The sequence below is a fragment of the Mus musculus genome, chromosome 5, assembly GCF_000001635.26.
Source record: "Mus musculus strain C57BL/6J chromosome 5, GRCm38.p6 C57BL/6J".
Lineage (NCBI taxonomy): Eukaryota > Metazoa > Chordata > Mammalia > Rodentia > Muridae > Mus > Mus musculus.
In genome coordinates, this window is record NC_000071.6 from 150,736,802 (window position 1) to 150,757,540 (window position 20,739).

General features: G+C 38.3%; 1 protein-coding gene across 7 annotated transcripts in view; it reads left to right on the forward strand.

Annotated features, from left to right (window-relative positions):
* Nucleotides 1–20,739, forward strand: part of Pds5b (PDS5 cohesin associated factor B) — a 136,957-nt gene that overhangs the window by 63,089 nt on the left and 53,129 nt on the right. For all 7 annotated transcript variants that reach the window (XM_006504901.2, XM_006504903.2, XM_006504904.2 and 4 more), the window contains 7 exons: nucleotides 2,400–2,515; nucleotides 7,363–7,457; nucleotides 9,805–9,950; nucleotides 11,295–11,446; nucleotides 13,033–13,146; nucleotides 17,587–17,668; nucleotides 19,581–19,629. In XM_006504901.2, coding sequence (XP_006504964.1) covers nucleotides 2,400–2,515; nucleotides 7,363–7,457; nucleotides 9,805–9,950; nucleotides 11,295–11,446; nucleotides 13,033–13,146; nucleotides 17,587–17,668; nucleotides 19,581–19,629 — 754 coding nt within the window. The remainder of the gene's footprint in view (nucleotides 1–2,399; nucleotides 2,516–7,362; nucleotides 7,458–9,804; nucleotides 9,951–11,294; nucleotides 11,447–13,032; nucleotides 13,147–17,586; nucleotides 17,669–19,580; nucleotides 19,630–20,739) is intronic.

The following is a 20,739-nucleotide window of genomic DNA, read 5'->3' on the forward strand; positions in this document are numbered from 1 at the left end:
GTTACATAGCTGTCTGTGCTTTAAGTTTCCTTTCAGTAGTGAAACATCTGTTAATTTTTTTTAGCATGTCTCTATTCCTTTGACATTAAATGATGCTATAAATTGAGTTTCATTTGAAGAATTAGGGAGTATAATTTCTTCCCCAAATCATTACAAGATTAAAGCCAGCTAGTTATAATTACTAGTTTTTGATGGATTCCAGTAAAGAATCCTGAAAAGTTAAATGATTTTCTTGTATCATTTTTCTTACTTCTAAAAAATTTTTTCTATCACTTGAAAAGAACAAAATAAAACAAGTAGTTTGTATTGGTAGCATACTAAATAGTGGGTAACTTATTTTAGTAGAGTACTTTTTTTTCATGTATTTCTTATGTGACCCCTTTGATTAACTGGCCTTCTTATCTTCTTTCAAATATGGTTAGTAATTGTGGTGAGGCAAGACTATCAACATTTATCTTCCCTCCCTCCCTCCCCATTCCCCCCTTCTGTTTTTCTTTTCTTTTCTTTTTTCTTTTTTTTTTTTTGGTTTTTCGAGACAGGGTTTCTCTGTATAGCCCTGGCTGTCCTGGGACTCACTTTGTAGACCAGGCTGGCCTCGAACTCAGCAATCCGCCTGCCTGTGCCTCCCAAGTGCTGGGATTAAAGGTGTGTGCCACCATGCCCAGCTCCCTTCTGTTTTTCAAGACAGGGTTTCTCTGTGTAGTCCTTGCTGTCCTGGAGCTCACTCTGTAGATCAGACTGGCTTCAAACTGACAGAGATCTGCCTGTCTCTGCTTTTTGAATGCTGAGGCTAGAGGGGTGTGTGTGTGTGTGTGTGTGTGTGTGTGTGTGTGTGTGTGTGTATACACTGACAAATCAACATTTCTAACATTACTTGTTAGTTAATTTGTTTTTCCTCTCGTAAGTCCTAATTGCATTTTCCTACACACTATGAGGAATATAAAAATAAGTAAACTAGCTAGGCAGTGGTGGTGCACACCTTTAGTCCTAGCACTTGGGAGGCAGAGGCAGGCGGATTTTTGAATTTGAAGCCAGCCTGGTCTGCAGAGTGAATTCCAGGACATCGAGGGCTACAGTCTCGAAAAACCAAAAAAAAAAAAAAAAAAAAAAGAATACTATCATCCCTGCTTCCAGCCAACTTACTGTGTAGTGTGGGAGGAAGAGGGTAAACTAAGCTCTCTTAAGAGACTAGCGTTGCTGGATTTCACAATTCTCATAAACCCTTACAAAAGACAACCCAGAAATGTTCATTGTAACCATATGCCTAGATTGGGCAGATACTAACTTATTCCCCAGCTATAAGGGCCCTTGTTACTTGCTGTTTGTTTCTCCTGGCCACAATTTTCTGGTCCAAGGCAGCTTCCTCTCCCTCCATCTTTTTCCTCTCCTCCCTCTCTACCTGCCATCTGCTCTGGAGCCTCCAGAACTACCCCTCCACTGCCCAGTTAAAATGGGGAGGAGGTTCACTTGGCATCACATTAACATGAGAATTCAAGCAGCCTCAGGCCAACCCACTACAGAGTAGATGCAGTGAGAATCAGATGGGATGCAGACAGTACTCAAAAGAAGACCTATGAAGAAGCACACAGACCTAACTAAGAAGGAGCTAGGTATCCTCATGAAGCACACACAGCACAGTTAGAAGGCACAGAATATAAGTCATCTGGCTCTTTCATAATTTTCATTTGTGGAGTAAAGAAACAAGTTGCCTGCAGTTAGGTTATATTCAGAGACTGCAAGCCTGAGGCACTACTTTCCAACCTAAGAAACATCTGTATAGTGACATCTGTAGCACCTTGAACTTGGCTCTGTTGGATAGACCTGATGGTTGCACTGTCTGGAAGTCTAGCATTTGAGTTGGTTGTTCATTTAATCATTGTGTCATTTGGTGGTAAGAAAGTCAACACTGAAAGTGTTTCCATCTTCAGGGTGCCTGTCAGACAGGGAAAAGCGCAGGGCTGTGCTTGCTGCACACTCGGTGCTCCTCACACTGTTGAACTTCCTCTAGGAGTCTGATGGTTACGGAAACTCACTCGTGCTACAGACACATAGAGCTCTCTGTCTACCATAGGTCTCACTTCTTTCAGGGTCTGGACTTAAAAAAACATATCTTTTCAGGAATCCTGAGTAGGTTTTTAAATATACTCTGAGTTGAAATTAACCTGAATTGTAGAAGGGCCTTTTAATATTTACTAGGAACATGGAGACATTTTCGCATCACAGTACTGCATAACTTGAGATATTAAAGTATTTATTATAACATTTTATCTTGTTTGTTAGACTTTACTACTCTGGATTCAGAAGGGTCTGAGAAATCCTAGGAATAGGTCATGTTCTGAGTGTTTACTTGCAAGTTTAAAGAAATTGTCTTGTTGTTGTTGTTGTTTTGTTTGTTTTAGAGCAATGATAATGAAGAACGCCTCCAGGTTGTTAAACTACTGGCGAAAATGTTTGGGGCAAAGGATTCAGAATTGGCTTCTCAGAACAAACCCCTCTGGCAGTGCTACCTGGGCAGGTACAGTTTGATTTTTCTGTTTGTAAGAAATGCATGTTTATATCTGTTTCTATTTTATAAAATGTGTTACACATTAAAGCTATGTTCTCAAAAGTCGTAAGAATGACGGGTTTTCAGGCTGGGGATATAACTCATTTGGTAGAGTGCCAACGCCACATGAGCCGAGTGTAGTGAGATAGGAGAATCAGAAGCGTAAGGCCTTGCTTGGCAACAGTCTGGATCACATGAAACCCTGATTTTAAAATAAATAAGTAGGGTTGGAGAGATGGCTCAGAGGTTAAGAGCATTGACTGCTCTTCTAGAGGTCATGAGTTCAAATCCCAGTAACCACATGGTGGCTCACAACCATCTGTGATGGGAAACAAAATACCCATGGGCCGGAGCAAGCGGGAGACAGGAAGGGGAAAAACAAATAAATAAAGATTTTCTATTTTGTAGTTTTTAATGTTGTTAATGAATAGTCTTTCATTTTATTTTGTCTTTGGTGATTTTTGAAAAGTGGTGCATTTTAAAAGCTATCTCATAGTTCTTGTCACATCTATAAGATGATAATGAAAGCAATAATTATAACTGAAAGTGCAGCTTGAAGTGATACAGTTTCTCCCCCTAAAGCTATTATCTAATTAGATTATTTGGAGGTATTGGATGGATAAGGGCACTAATGAAGTTAACAACAGATGATGTAGGTGAAGGAGGTGGTGCTCACTCATAGTTAATTCTAGCACTCCCGAGCAGAGGCAGGCAGGTGTCTAGAGCCTGTACACCAGCCTGGTGCACCATGCCTTCCCTGTCCCCCCCCTTGCCTCCTCTCCAGAGGCTTTGGTGGTTCTCTGCCTGGGTTTTAAGCATGTACCATCAAACACAGCGTTTGTGTTTCTTAGAGGAGGATGGTTTCAGTTCTTTGTGTGGCCCATGAAGCTCCTGAAATGCTTAGTGTGCTTATATTTTTTGCTTGTCTGTGGGAAAGGTTCGTTACTTTTACTAAAGAGCTCTTTGACCTTAAAAATACTAAAGCACTGTAGATATCCCAGCTGAAACGACTTTGACCCTGATGAGGAAGGATTTTATTCTTTCAAATTGTGCTCAGAACAAAAAGCAGTCATTAACAAAGACACAGGATTTAAGACTTCAATCCTATTTTCTTTGTGTTTCAGTATTTGCATTGCTATTATTACCCCCCCTTTTTTGATGAGTATCAGTAGTTTTAATAAATCTCATCTTTTAGTGTAACTTTTCTTTTCTCTCTTTCTCTCTCTTTCTTTCTTTCTTTCTTTCTTTCTTTCTTTCTTTCTTTCTTTCTTTCCCTCTCCCCCTCCCCTCCCTTCCCCCTCCCCTCCCCTCCCGTCCCCCTCTCCCCTCCCCTCCTGTCCCCCTCCCCTCCTGTCCCCCTCCCCTCCCCCCCTCCCCCCCCTCCCCTCCTCTCCTCTCTTCTCTTCTCTTTTGGAGAACAGGGATCTCATTGTAGACCAGGCTGGTCTCAAACTCAGAGATCAATTTGCCTCTGCCCGGGGAGTGCTGAGATTAGAGATGAACAATACCATGCCCAGATAGTCTGTCTAATTTTTCTAATTTTGTGGGGATATATGCTTTTTTACTTATTGTTGATATTTAAATTTTCAATCAGAATTCACAGCTTTGATTTTAGTGCATTTTGTTTTTGATTTCAAGATTTTTTTGACAATAAGAAAAGATTTAAGCAGTTTAAGCTAATGCCACTCAGTTTCAAGTTCATTTTTACTTAATTAAGAAATTGTATGTGGCTGAATGAAAGGGATGCATCTTAAGATTTGTTGTGCAAATTTCACAGAGTAGATCTTCAGGATGGCATTGAATTACTAGCGGGTAGAATCAGACATGGATGCTTTGTGTGTGTGTGTACGTACACTGATATGGTTGTGTAGGTTCTTGCTTTATTTTCAGACTAGGAATTTGATTTGCCAAGCAATCCAATTAAAATGCTTGCTCAGAAAATCCTATTGTAAGCATATATCACGTTTCTGTTCCACTGTAGCTCCTACTTTTAATTTAGCAACATAAAAACTCTCACAGTAATAAAAATCACTTAATTTGGACTGGAAATGGAGGTCCATGGTAGAACTCTAACCTAGAATGTATAAGGCTCAGGTTTTGATTTTCACCACCACAATAGGGAAAAACAAAGAAGAGTCCTCTAAATCTGTTGTGGTGATGCACATCTTTAATCCCTGTGCTAGGGTCACCAGCCTCGCCTACATAGTGAGTTCCAGGTTCACCAAGATTACACAGTGAGAGCCTGTCTCAATCAAAACCACAAAAGCAAAATCCCCCACCAGGCTTGGGGAGCTAAAAATATTTTAACAGATGTATTTTTTTTATAATCATAAGTTATATGCTTATTTGAGAAATGATGATTGTTGCAATCTTGGAGACCTGGATTCGAAACAGTCCTTACAGGGGCCTTAGGAGAGTGTTGTATTTCATTGGAGCAAATATTTTTTCATGATAAGAGCATCTTAAGTGCTACTGCTGATTTGAAGATGTGTTTCTTTAAAAGCATGCTGTTTGAGGGGTGCTATGGGTGCTGCAGGCTGAACCAGGGTCTTGTGCATGCTTGGCAGTTCTGTTGCTGCTGAGCTTCATCTTGTGCTTTCCTGGATTCTAGGATTGAATTATGCTGTCGGGTTCACAGGTGTTTTTACCTGCTGAGCTATCTAGTCGGACTAGATATTGTTTCTTTTGATTATGCGTTCTTTGAGCTGCTGTGTATAGTTTTTGGACATTAATAATTAAGGGACAATTAGAAGTCATGTGCATGCTAATGGAGGAATACAGTGCTATTGTGTCGGCTCCTTGCTGGCAGGTCCAGGCAAAAGGAGAGAGGTCCTGGTCCCACTGGGGGCTCTCTGGGGCTGAGCAGGATGGCGAGTGTCAACGGCCCAAAACAAACACTCCCAGGCCAGGAGTCTATCAAAGCAGGAACTCAACTTTATGGCATCAACCTCTTGCTTATATAAGTTCGGAACATAGGGAGGGGGATTTTTTGGTGGGATAAGATGACGTAGGAGGCGGGGAAGGGTGACAGGGGGTATGGGGTGACTGACAGGACCAATGGCAAAGCTCTACATCAGCAAAGGTAGGCCAGAGGAAGGCCAAACAGGTATTGGTGAGTCATCCCAATACAGAAGTGACTGAGACAGGTCTCAAAACTTGAGCCAGGCTTAGGCTCTCCTACAAGGCCATAGAAATTGGAGCCAGGCTCAGGTTTGTCCTCATGGCACTAACTAGGGCAAAAATGGGTCCCAACACTATCAGATAATCTTGCTAAGAAAATTGAATCCTATTGCCCAAAGCAATCATGTGTCAAACTCTGACTGTCAATTTCTCAGGTGTAGGAGTAAAAGTACCTGCTAATTGACATCAAAATAAAAAGATGAGGAGTACCTAAGTCGCAGGAAAGTACTATATGAGTATATACTTATATATATAGGCTTAGCTTTTATATAGATAAATAAATTGAGCATAGAGTATAAGGATGGCCTTGTTATTAGTTGGATACGAGATAATTATGGTTAATTGAATAAGAACAATTTTTGGATACAATTTAGAATCACGATATAAACTAATATAGTAAAAGGTTTGCCATATGTTAGTTTATGTTCTAGAATTAACCAAAAACACTTAAAGGAAATTTCTTTTCAGAGATGATATGAAATTTAAATGTTTCTTTGAAATATAAACATGCATACACATACATATATATAATTTGTAAAATATATAACACATACAAACATACGTATATACTGAACAGACATATGTGATATACAGTATTTATGGGGAAACATTTGTGTTGTATGCAGTGTTTGCTACCCCACCTAAGCTTCAGGAATGGGCCGAGCTAACACCCACCACCTAGCTTTCCTTGAATCCATGGCTAAAAGACACACATACAGGTTGCTCATTTTCAGCTTGCCTTCTGACACAATTGCTGGGTGCTACTACCTTCCACCTGGCAAATCGTGCCCTTATCAATACTCTTATCAACACACCTCTCCACTTGCCCTAAACTTTAGTTCTTAAGTTATATCTCGTTCCTGCTAAACAGGCCGCTCCTCTGGAGACCTCACACAGCTGCTCAGTTTTTCTCTCTCTGAAGCCTGGCAAACCCTGTCTCTCCTCTCCTTGCTGCTCTCTGCCTACCTCTCAGGACCCAGAAGTCCCACGTGTCCCTTCCACCCAGCAGTGGTTTCTTTACTGATAGATCAAGAACCAATTGGGGAATAGGATCTTAGCATCAGAACCACCCCTACACATTTGTCATTATTAGTCCAATGGAAAAAACCAGGTTCCTCAGAATTTTACAGTCCTAACAGAATCTAAATAGAGATGACCCTAGTTTTTTGGTAGTATGTCCCACAACTATTAAAAAGGTCTTGTCCCACTATGTGTTTATCTGCATGCAAGGGAGTGTACCTGTGGGTTTGTACTTGTGCTCATAGAGGCCAGATGTTTAACTTGGGTGTCATCTTACAGAGGCTACCATCTCTCCCCTGATTGTTACCTAGCAGTACTGAACTTGGGGATTATTGGGCTGGCCTGCTGGACAGTGCTTCCGTTTGATATGGGTCATTAGTGTGTACCACCACACTCATCTTTTTCTGAAGATGCTGAGAATTAAACTCAAATCTTTTACCAAGCCTTTACTAATCTTCCCAGGCCCTATATATATATATATATATATATATATATATATATATATATATATTTCTTCTATATTCGGTAATAATCGACATAAATACAAACTTGAGTATAGATTAAATTCATCAATTTTGGTTATATTAAAGAGTACTCTTTTTAAAATTTTTTATTAGGTTTAATGATATCCATGTACCAATACGCCTGGAATGTGTGAAATTTGCCAGCCACTGCCTCATGAACCATCCTGATTTAGCAAAGGATTTAACAGGTAATAACACATATTTTTGGATGCTCTTCAGTGGGAGAAGAAAACTTTATAGGGAAAACCTTTCTTTCAGGTGTTTCTGATAGCTGTCTTTTCTCCTTACTCATTATTGTGGAACTTGCTTTTGAAGATAGGATTTTTAATGTGTAATTCCTATGCATACTGGAAACAGTTCTTTACAAGTAATTTCATGAACTAAGGTAGTTATTTTGTTTAAGCACTACTGTGCACATTTTAACATACTTGAATCTTAATCAGTCTTGATATTGAAGATTAACACTAATGCTCTGATACTTTATGAACTTAACTCATCTAACTGTAAACAAAGTTAATCATAATTAATTAAGAACTTAAAATCTGTTATAAGCTTTTCACTTCCAGTTTTTGAAGTAATGTTTATTTTTTAAATTATGAAATAGTTCATAAAATGAAGGTTAATATAACAGCTATGATTTATCTTCTGCACGAATGTTAGCATTTGCATTCTTATGAAATTAAAAAGTAAAGAACAGGTAATTACAGCCAGAACCCTTGCAGGCTGTTCTCTGGTTCTACAGAACATAGTTATCTATGGTCTGCATAGTTTTCATGATTTTTGTAGCCATCTCATGTTTGTCTCCTTGTGTAGCTGATTGTGACTTTATCCAGTATAAAGCATTTCAATGGACTTGTGTGTGACTTTGATTGGGTTGAACTTCAGTCTTTATTATGTATATTTTCTTTGCAGTTCTCATTTCTTTCCCTTGTATCCTGTAGATTTTCTTTGTTCTCATTTCTTCTTGCCAGCCTATTCTTTTACATTTGAAAAGTTAATTATCTAGCTCCCCTTTCTATGTCTGTGTTTCTGTCTGTCTTTCTCTCTTTCATATGCATGTGTTTGTTGTATTGTGTCTATGCCATTTTTTTCTCTGACTTCTTGTTCTCCTGTCCTCCTCTCTCCATCTATTTTTCTATTATTTGTAGTATATTTATAATACAACATTTTATGTTATATCCATAATATAATTTATAATATTTATTTTATATTATACAATTTAATCTATATGAATATAGTATTTGTAATATGATAATATAATGTTATTATAATGTTATTAATGCAGTATTTTTTGTATCTAGTTTTTGTGGGGAGGGATTTTTTTTCCTCTTTAAAACATTAGCAATAACTTTAACTTTTTATTTGCTTTTGTTTATTTCTTTTTGTTATTAGATTGTTTCTTCAGAAATTATAGTAATTCAAAGCCATGTGCTCATGATTATTAACACGTGTATGGATGTGTGTGTGTGTGTGTGTTTGTGCGCACGTCCTGTACATGCATGTGCAATAAACAAAAAAGCCATTTGAAAAGTGCTAACTGAATAAAATGGGTCTATAGCTCCTATGATTTGCTTTGCTGTGATGAGTTTTTTTCTAGGTGGTTCTTTTTTTTTTTTTAAGTTCTCTTTTATGTCCTGCTCACTACCCCTGCCCCATCCCTCACTCCTAATCTTTCACCTCATACCCCCATCCCCTTTTCCTGAGAGGGTATCTCCAAGGGGCTAGGATCTTCCTCTCTTAATGAGGCCAGACAAGGCAGTCCAGGTAGAAGAACATATCCCATGGACAGGCAATAGCTTTTGTGATAGCGACCCTCCAGCCCCCACCTCCAGTTGAAGACCATGCTGCACATATGCTACATATAAGCAGGGAGGCCTAGGTCCAGCTCATTATGTTCTATTACGATACCTCTGCTTCTGCTAGTTGGGCCACATGAAAGCAGGGTCTCCTCAGCCAGTGTCTTAGCTTTACTTCTTCAGCAACCATATTCGGGGCTTCTATAATTATATGATAGAAATGGTAATAATCCATTATTTCCCAGGAACATCAGATGAGTTGTTTATTTTATTCTTTTATAAAAAAAATGATACTGACTGTACTTTAGCTGATTGAGTTAGAAACAGCTTCCCTTCCTGGGAGTGCAGGCTTCACTTTTCAGTTGCAGAGGACATTTAGATTGTGAGGGAAGGGGTAGCCCCACTCCTAGCCTCTTCCCTTCCCTTGCTCTTAATTTTTTTGAACTATTAAGCATTCTATTTAGTATTTGCTTTTGCTCTGTTGATTTGCAAAGATCTTTCCAATCTTTTATTTATTTATTTTTGTTTTTTTCGAGACAGGATTTCTCTGTGTAGTCCTGACTGTCCTGGAACTCACTCTGTAGTCCTGGCTGGCCTCGAACTCAGAAATTCTCCTGCCTCTGCCTCCCAAGTGCTGGGATTAAAGGTGTGCACCACCAACGACCAGCTTTTCCAATCTTTTAAAGCAGTATGTTAATTATTAAAGTTTCCATTTTAATCAGAAGATTTTACCTTTCAGAGTATCTTAAAGTGAGGTCACATGATCCTGAGGAAGCTATTAGACATGATGTTATTGTGTCTATAGTAACAGCTGCTAAAAAGGATATTCTTCTTGTCAATGATCACTTACTCAATTTTGTGAGAGAGCGAACATTGGACAAACGGGTGAGTAGTAGTTGATAATTCCCAGAGGGTTTTGTCTTTGTGTGTTTTATTTTATTTTTGAGACAGAGTCTCTCTGTATAGCTATGCCCTGGATACTTTGGAATTCTCTCTGTATTCTAGGCTAGCCCTGAACTCAAAGAGATAAGCCTGTCTCTGCCTCATGTGTGCTAAGATTGAAGATGTGAACTACCATACCCAGCAGAGGTTTTTCTCGAGACAGGAATTTCTCTGTGTAGCTCTGACTATTCTAGTACTTAATTCTGTTGACTAGGGTAGCCTTGAACTCAAAGAGTTGCTATTTTGTGACTTCTTTTTTCCACCCTTCTCCCCTCCCCCACCTCAAATTCAGCCTTGTATCTCTGGATAGGAGAGACAAAAGGATAGAGGGGGAGAGAGAGATCAAAATCCCTGAGTCTAATTTCATTCCCTTCATTTCTTCTTTGAGCACAACTACTAACACGCCACAACAACCCCCCCCCCCCCCCCCCCGAATAACAGCAGCCACTACCCACACCCCCTCCCCCCAAGGGCTCTAACATTTATATACCCTCTGAAAAGTTCCCAGAATTCCAAACATCCAACAATCGAAGACACTGGTTGCAGGTGACAGAACTATGCCTCAGCTGCTGTGGACAGCCTGAAGCGGCTCCCATAGCCCCACACCTGGGATTAAAATGAAAACACATTCTTATAATATTTCTGTCTTTTTAAAGAAACCAAAATTTCAAAATTGTCACTGCTTCTGCCTCCATAGTGCTTCAGTTAACGGTTACAATACTAATGCTTAACGTAAGAGTTCATTATCAATACCTGAAGTTTAATTGTACTTCATTTAAAAATATCTTTTCTTTCCCAAATAATGATTTTTTAAGTTGAAAACATCTGAGGTCCGGCCAGATAAAGCAGGATGTATAAAGTGAAGAGTTGGATACTGGTGCTCAGCCAGCTTTTTGTTTTTAGTCAAGGACCCTAGTCTGGGATGGTCCTGCCCATGTTTAGAATAAGTTATCCTTCCTCAGTTAAACTTGCCTGGAAACATTCTTCGCAGATGTTATTATTCCTTGGTGATTCTAAATCTAGTCATGTACACCTTAAAGATTAACTATTACATTACTCTTGATTTACATAGTGGAAGATTTTGTGTTTGTTTGTTTGTTTTTTCAAGACAGGGTTTTTCTGTGTAGCTCTAGCTGTTCTACAACTCATTATGTAGGCCAGTCTGGCCTCAAACTCAAGAGCTCTTCCTGCCTGTGCCTCCCAAGTGCTGGGAGTAAAGGCATGTACCACCACCAGCGGTAATAGAAGCATTTTATAAAAATGACTTTTATATGTTTTTGTTTGAAGTGGAGAGTACGTAAAGAAGCCATGATGGGACTGGCCCAGATTTATAAGAAATACTCTTTACAGTCAGCAGCTGGCAAAGATGCTGCAAAACAGATATCCTGGGTCAAGGACAAGCTGCTGCATATATACTATCAGAACAGCATCGACGACCGGTAAGTCAGGCCACATACTCCCATGAGTTCTGGATGTTATATACATTCTTTGTATTGTCTTTATGGCTTTAAATAACCTCTTGTTTTTAGTGTAGGGTAAATGGATTGCATAGTTTTCTTGCCAACAAAGCCACAGATGAAGTTTACATAGATAACTTTTAGATGAGTAAAGTTTTCTCATTTGTTTCATGCGCTTAACTTTTTACAGGGTAATATCTCAAGATAGGAATATAGCTGTGGGCTGGAGAGATGGCTCAGTGGTTAAGAGCACCGACTGCTCTTCCAAAGGTCATGAGTTCAAATTCCAGCAACCACATGATGGCTCACAGCTATCCGTGATGAGATCCCATGCCCTCTTCTTGGGTGTCTGAAGACAACTACAGTGTACTTACATATAATAAATAAATTAATTAAAAATAAAAAAATTTTTAAAAAGGAATATAGCTGTTATAATTTCAAGTTTTGTTTTATAGAAAAACATAAAAAGGGTGTTTCTTAATCCATATTGATAATCTTTTGGAAATTTTAGGTTAAAAAAATCCTCTCCCACTCAAGACTAAAAACAGTTTATAAATTTCTAAGATACACGTTATCTCCCTAAAAGTAGATGACTCTTGTATGAATAAAAGCCAGTTAGTCCTCAGTAAGCCCCTAAGTTCTGTTTGGAATCTAAGTTGACAAATTGTTAGTGTATCCCAAACTGTATGCCTGTAGCAAGCCACTGAAAAGAAGCCTAGACCAGTACTTTTCAATGTTCTTAATGCTGTGACCTTTAATATAGTTCCCCATGTTGTGGTGACCCAACCATAGAATTCTTTTATTACTTCATAACTCTGATTTTGCTAGTATTATGAATTGTAATGTAAATATCTGATATGCAGGATATCCAATATGGTTGTTTGACCACCAAAGGGTCTTGACCCAAAGGTTGAGAACCACTTCTATAGACTGTTTAAATTTTATGGTATATCTTAGGAACTGTGGTTTTATTTTGTTTTGTATTGTTTTGTTTTGTTTTTGTATGTGTATGTATGTATGTATTAATTAAATCACGGCTTTTAGATTTGTGTGTGTGGCACCAGTGTACGGAATTCTGTTATGATTTGATAAGACACTGTTGTGTCCAGTTTCTGGGTGTCTGGATGCAAAGGGAGTGAGAACTGCCCTGGGTATTGTGCTGGAGCCTTGAGCCTTGACCGGCTGAAGTAGCTCCTGGCTCTGTGCTCTTAGTTTAGCCATGTCTTGTTTCATAGTGATGAGAAGTCAAAGGGATCCTAAAAGGTCCTTTGTAGCTTTAACTTGATAATATTTGTATCTTCAAAGAGGGACCTGATACAGTTTTCTCAATTTTATTGTACAGATATGGAAATTTAGTATATGATATACAATTTCCATAGTCATTTTACTATAGTTATCTATGTGTAGGATTGTTATAGACATATAGAACTAAGTCCTTCCTTTGGATCCTCTTAGAAGAAATCTCTTCTCCACTATGGAAAGAAGGGGCTTATTGAATTTGTGATTGTTACAATTTTTATCATTTTAAATGCAGACTTAGTGCACTTAATGAGTCTTGTCTTTTGTAGGCTACTTGTTGAGCGGATCTTTGCTCAGTACATGGTCCCTCACAATTTGGAAACGACGGAACGGATGAAGTGCTTGTATTACTTGTACGCTACACTGGACTTGAATGCTGTGAAGTATGTCTCCAGCGCCATGCTACTCTTTTTCTCTTGCAGTCGATGGGAGGGGGGACTCAGTGTTTCATGGAAACTTTGTTAATGTAAGCATTGTTTAAAGGTCCAGGACACAAGAAACTACTGGGCTATTTCTTCTTTTTAGAAAGTTATGTCATCAACCTGTGAAGTAAGCAGATATAGCAACAGTTAAAGCTGGCTAGAGCTATTTGGCATGAAATCATTAAGGATTTGATTTCTCTCTCTCTTTAGATTTTCATGTTGATGGCATTTCAAGAAAGGTGATATACCTATTTCCCCACCCCCAGGTGTTAAAAAGGTCCACATTATGAAAATACTATCTTCCTACTCTTAACACGGTACTAATTTAAATTATTCTGTAGTACAGTAGAGTGAAAATTTATTTGCTGTTTGTCCTCAACTTAGTGATACAGGTTAGCATTAGGGTATGTCTCACAGTTTTTTTTTTTTTTTTTTTTTTTTTGGAGACAGGGTTTCTCTGTATAGCCCTGGAACTCACTTTGGCCTCGAACTCAGAAATCCGCCTGCCTCTGCCTCCCAAGTCCTGGGATTAAAGGCGTGTGCCACCACGCCCGGCTTCACAGATATATTTTTATTCCTATGTTTCATCGAAAAAGAATGTTTAGATGTCTGGGGAGGGAGTTGGCATTTTTATATAGTAGATATATGCTAATCTAACTGAATCATTTTAAGATGTGAAGATTACCTGAAGGATTAGAAATTTAGACTCATGATATTCCAGAAAAGATAATTAGTTCTGTTGAGGAGTAAGTGCTCTGAAATTGGAAGTCTAAGGTCACTTGAACCTTTGTGTGGACTTTTGTCCTTATTTCCATAGTGCTGTGTGCTACGGTTACTTTCATGGGGGTGCAGTTGTTGGCACATGCTCTGTTTCTAGCACTGGAATCTGGACCTCTGCCTCTGCTTTTACCCTGCAACTGAAAAGTAGCAGCAGAAACTTATGTTTTATACACGATTAGCAGACTCATACAGAGCTTAGTGTGGCAGCCAGGCAGTAGTAAAGTAAGAGAGCCAGGATTCGAGTCAGTGCTGCTTGCTTACAGCATCCAGTCTTTTAACTACACATAGCCATACGTATTACTACTGTTTACTACGTTGGGAATCTTTTTCAGAAATTGGATGCATTCTCAAATTGCTGGTTTAGTTGAGATTAGTTGTCCATCCTTTTTCTATGGTACAATTGATGGCCCGTTAGACTGAAGTGTGATTGATACGTGTCCTCTTGGAACACGTTATTTGCAAATCCCAGTAAAATCTGGCTTTGACCTAATAACACTTAGGAGTAAAATAAAAAACATACTTTAAAATAAGAATTCAGAAGTAGCACTCAGAAATCCTTCTTGGAAGAACTTAGGAATTTGAGTCTGTACACTTATTTTTATTTTATGAGAAAGGCAGGTACAGAAGGAAAGAATCACGTTCAAAAAACAACAAAAGCATCAGAGATTTCTGTAAGTGTGAATAGCTGAGGATTTTGGGCAAGCATTTGGCTTTAGAAGGCAGTAGAAGCATGTAGGCTGGTACTTAAGCAGCACACTCACTGCAGTCATGTGCAGGCTTGCAAGTGTACTGGAACCCTCCCCTGCACAGCAGGACGGTCTTCAGGACCTTTCTTCACAGCCCACTGTTGGGATTGGTTGATGCTGTGCCTTTATGGGAGGGAAGTTAGTGTTGCTATATAACACATACGAGAATAGGTAATAAACATTAAAGTATATAAATGTCTTTTAATCATAAGTGTACCCAGGCAGAAATGTTGACTGATATATTTGTCAGGTATACATATAAAAAGAAGTTTAATCCCCACAGAAAATATATAGCTTCTAAATTCAAGGAATGAAAGACAATTTTTGGCATGTTTAATGCCAGAAATAGAAATGAAAGGAAGAAAATAACTAAGTAAAAAGAAGAGATTATAAATAGTAGCCATAATGCTTAACACAAACTACCTTTCCTTAAATTTCAGTATATTTGATGGAATTTAAAAGTAAAGCACTTGCCAGGCTGAGGTTGCACTTACCTTTAACCCCAGACCTGCGGAGGCAGAGCAGGCAGGATCTATGAGTTTGAGGGCAGCCTGGTCTAAAAAGCCAGTCCATGACAGGTACACAGACTAACCTTGTCTCAAAAACAAAACAAAACAAAACAAAACAAGATTAAAAAAGGAAGGACTTATTTTTAAGAGATGTACTGTGAAATAATACCATTGAAAACAAACTCTAATTTCGACTAGTATATAGGGTTTTGTTTTTATGAAAGTGGTTCATGAATGATATTTAACTGTTTCAAGGTGACATATTTAAGGTAGGTATCATTTTAAAGTGATTTATTGTCACTGATTGTGAAATTAGCTGATTGTCTGTATTAGCTGGTTTGTGGAACTTTATGCATATTTCTGTTTTCCCCAAAGTCTTTACATTTTCTTGTGTGTGATAGCAACAAAAGTCACATACATGTGAGCCATAAGACCTGGTGACAGTTCACATCTTCTGAGTGTGTTGATAAAACCTGGGGACAGTTCACATCCTCTGAGTGTGGTGCCCAGTTCCTTTATCCATCTGTTTTCCTTATTTATTACAAACAGCTTTAAGGTATCATACGTGTGTGTTTGTGTATGGATGTTTCTTGTAATCATTTATGTTTGCACATTACACAAGTAGGATTATTTTATATATGTATGTAGTATTCAGTGAGATTTTTTTCTTGTTTTGCTTTGAGGCAGAGTCCTCTGTTGTATCTTTGGCAGGCCTGGAACTTCTAGAGCTCTGCCTGCCTGCCTCGTTCTTCTGAGTGCCTGGATTAATTTTCACCCTGTTGCCTTGTGTGTGCCCCTTCCACTATCATTGAACTTCCCATCAAGACAATAAATATGGGCTCTTGCTATTTAATATTTTGATTAAAATTCTTAAGAGAATTTTTTAAATTTATTGTAACAGAAAACCTTAGTCAATGAGGGCCTTTTTTTTTTTTTTTAAAAATTTCAACTATGGCCATAGTTTATAATGGTTTTAGATTTTGGGAGATCTCATATTTAAGTGATAAATATACTAGATTACATAGTTTTATCTGTTTTAACTTATGACAAGTTTCAACATGTAGATCTTTCAGAAGTTGTAAATTATGAGTTTTCTAGGAGATGGAGTATGTTTGACTTTGGATTTCAGAAATAATTTTACCAGACTGTTTCCCTGAAAGTTATTGTTTTATTTATGCAACATATACTTTGTTTTAGATTTTCAGAGTTCTCTGGTGAGTGACCATTTTGTTTTTAGTTAGTCTGTGAATTTACATTCATTACTGATGCCATTGAAACTCTGTGAAACTTTCACACTTGAAAATAGTAAAGTGACACTATTTAAAATGTAAAATGTCCAATGCTGGAAAATGTCCTAATACTCTTACTGTTACCAAGTTGCCAAGTTTAAACTAGATTGTATCAGTTTTTAAAATAAATTCTAGTGGCATTTCAAAACCTAGATAAAGAGGAGAATGAAAATATTGAAGAGTTGTCATTTCTGTCCTCGTGCAAGCTTGTTTTATACAAGTCTGCGTTTTGTCTCTGTTTGCTGTCAGTGTCTCTCGTGTGTGTGGGCTCAGGAGCTGGCTCTGTCAGTGAAGTGCCCGCTCGCTTTGCAGTTCTGAGGGTCTGAGTTTAGGTTCCCAACCCATGTATAAAGCCTGGTGCACAACACAGCAGGGGTGTGAATGAGAGACTGAGGATTCCTGGAGCTTGCTGTTAGCTTCCATAGTTTACTCGGAAGATGTTCTAGGCCAGAGAGAGACCCAGGCTCAGACAAGTGAAGGAAGGAAGGTGTCTGAGGAGTGACCCTTGATGGCTTTTTCTGACATCCATGTATGTGGATACCCTACATACATGCACACAAAGTAAACTGATGAAAAATACTTTCTAATAAAATTTCTGTAGAAGTATGTGGTACTGAAGTTCCATAACAATGTAATTACTAGGAAGGCGTGCTCCCAACAGTAGATAATTTCATTTTAAACTTTACATATAGTGAGATAAATATACTACAAACAGTTATTTTCTTATGCTTCTCTTAGATATCTTCTTACACATTACAAGATACTACTTTGTCAGTTCATCCTTTATTTCTCAGGGTCATAGTCTGTTGTCAGTCTTCCTGCTTAACTTACATATATGTTCCATTTTATCTTTTTATGCAAAACCAAACGCAGCAACACAAATCCCTGTCTAATGGCTGTGCTCCTGCTGTCATTACATTTGAGTCTTTGCTTCTGGGATGCCAGTTATTTAATCTGTGGATTTTACTTCATTTTTCCTGTTTTGTTTTTCTCCTCCCATCCCGTTTTATTATAATTAGATAGCTGGAATGTTCTGAAAGGACTTTTAGCCTATTTGTATGTTCTTGTGTTTTTTAGAGCATTGAATGAAATGTGGAAATGTCAAAATCTACTCCGACATCAAGTAAAGGATTTACTTGATTTAATTAAACAACCAAAAGTAAGTTAAATTTTAAAGATTTTAGATAGTTTGTATTACAATTATTACCAATTGTTGCTTAATATCTCTATAACTTTGCTTAGAATTAATATTCTGGTAATTTAATGGTATTTTGTGGTGTTATTCTGTGTATCTATAACCTTGAGAACAGTCTGAGGTGTTTTTCTCAGAACTGTCTAGGTTTTGGTTGTTTTGTTTTGAGACAGTGTCTCTGAACTGGAAATTGCCAGCACTAGACCTAACATTGTGTGCCACGATGCCTACCTTGTTATGTGGGTGGGCTCTAGGAATCAAATTCAGGTTCTGGTGCTTGCACAACAAGCAGTTTGCTGACTGAATTATCTTATCAGCCCCTGAAATTGTGGTATTCATCCAATAAATACTTATTTTATTTGGGGGCATTTAGAATTTTAAGTACCTTGCCTTTCTGAAAATGGTGCCTTTGAAATATATTTATCTAAAAAAAATTATCTGGTCATTTTGAATTACATTCAAGGAAAACAAATTGAGTTATTTTTTATTGTATTACCAGCTCAAAGTTGTGGCCTTTGACCTTCTTCCATCACATGCACCTCCACACTGTGTGTAGGATGAAGGCAGATAGCACAGTGTTGTTTCATCCAGGAGAAAACATGCAAACGGTCTCTGATGTAGCAGAGATTGTCTGAGTAATTTATTGTGACTCTCAGTTTTTTTTAAACCTTTGTAATATGAAAAATTTAAAAACCAAGGCCTTTTGTACCATTTGTTTGCATAGTTCAAGTTTATGTTTGCAAGGGTTTTCATTTTGTTTTACCTTTTTTTGTTTTGTTTCATTGGGTTTATTTGTTTTTCAAGACAAGGTTACTTTTTTTTAAAAATATAGTATAGAATAGAGTTCATTTAGGGCTTAGGGAGGGGAGTTGAGGTAATGGGGGGGGGGAGGGTAGAGGGTAAGGGAGTAGGAGGAAGAAGAGAGAGCAAGGATAAGAGCAAGACAAGGTTTCAGCAAGGGCAAGACACGGTGTTTTTGTGTAACTGTGACTGTCCTGGAACTCACTTTGTAGATCAGTGTGGCCTTGAACTTTGTGATCTACCTACCTTTGCCTCCTGAGTCCTGGGATCAAAGGTGTGGGCCACCCTCCCCACTGCCCACCTCCTTGGCCCTTTTTATATTTAAGACAGGGTCTCATTATGTAGTCCTTTACTGGCCTGAAACTCAACAAGTAAGTTGGTCTAGCTTGGAACTCACAGATAGCTTCCTACTTCAGCTTGAGTATTGGGATTAAAGGCGTACATAACCAAGCCTAGCACCTTTTTATTTTCATTGAATGTAATTTTTACTCTTTTAACTATGGTCATTGACCATCTCAAACCTGATGGGATCTGTTTTCCTCAATAATAGACATGTAAACACTATTTCAGTGGCTTTTGCTGTCAGTAGGCATGGGTTCAGTGTTACCACGCTGGAAGTCAGCATGCTTGTGTTAGAAGCAGCTGGAAGTGCTTCTCTTTTTTACCCAGTTTTTTATTAATTTACCTTGGAGGGGGAGGTGCAAAGTGCAAAAGTGTTAGTGAAATACAGCATGTTCTTTATTCACATGGATAACATTAGTCTTGGTTTTAGGAACTATTGAAGTCGTAGTAGGGTCTAGGCAGTATGTTAGGAGCTTAGATCCAGTGCCGAGTGACGTGTGGGAGATCACAAGCACACATGCCTGCTTTTGAAACTCTCACTATGGAGCTGTTCTTTCTTGCCTATTGATAGGAACTTAACATGGTCACATGGCTTCTGTACTTTTAACTCCACCCATTTATCTAGGATTTAAAATAACTAAAGAAAGATACAGCCGTAGCCTGGAGAGTTGTTGAAGATGCCTGTGTATTCTTCTTAGTGAATTTTAATTGTGCATTTTTTGTATGTGATTTGCAGACAGATGCCAGTGTCAAGGCCATATTTTCTAAAGTGATGGTTATCACAAGTAAGTGTTTTAAGTCTTTATGAAACTTAAGAGTTAATTGAGTTAATCTGAGAAATTATTACTGTTTTTGGCTTGCTATACAATAGACAACTCACTTTCTTTTCTCCCTGATTTCTATTTATTCTGTGTGCTATCCAGATTTTAAAATTTTCTTCATTATATAAGAAAACCTTGAGAAAGAATTTAATATGTGTGTTATTTTTGAGAACTAAGTCATTACACAGGCTTAGTTGTAAACATTGAGTCTGCATTGTTGTTTCCTTCGCTGATGTCAGCCTCTGACACACATGAGTTGCTTTTCTCCTCATCTGGTCACTGTATACAGCTTGTTGACAGGAGAACCGGGAGCACCTGGTGGAGTGGGTGTACTGCACTTGAGCTAAATACTGCAGTTGCTTTAGAGCGAACACCAAGCTACTGAAGAGAACAGTAACTTAGTGACTGTTTCTTGGCGCTCTCCTGAATTCCACTTTGAAGAGAGCATTCAGAACTAAGGTGCCACTGAGACTCAGGTAGTAGAGCCGTCTCAGCCAGCCCTTTCTGGGAGCTCTTTAGTTTGTAGTCTGGTCCTTTGCAGTTGGCTGTGGACACTGACACTGTCCTCTTGAGCACCTCATTCTCTGTTGTCTATTTCTTTTCTTTTCTTTTCTTTCCTTTTCTTTTCTTTTCTTTTCTTTTCTTTTCTTTTCTTTTCTTTTCTTTTCTTTTCTAGATTTATTTATTTATTTATTTATTACATGTGAGTACACTGTAGCTGTCTTCAGACACATCAGAAGAGGGCATCCGATCTCATTACAGATGGTTGTCAGCCACCATGTGGTTGCTGGGATTTGAACTCGGGACCTTCGGAAGAGCAGTCAGTTCCCTTAACCACTGAGCCATCTCTCCAGCCCCCCCCTTTTAATATTCACTTTTCTTCTAGAAAATACAATGTTTTCTAGATCCTGTTTACAGAGATGCTAGTATCTTGCAGATGTTGCTAGTGTAGAGAAAAGGGTTCCTATGCATATATAAGATGCTGAATTTGGTTTTGTGTGTGTGTGTGTTTTCTCTCTTCCTTCTTCCATCTTACCATCCTTCATTTTTCAAAACAATAGGCCTTAATATGAT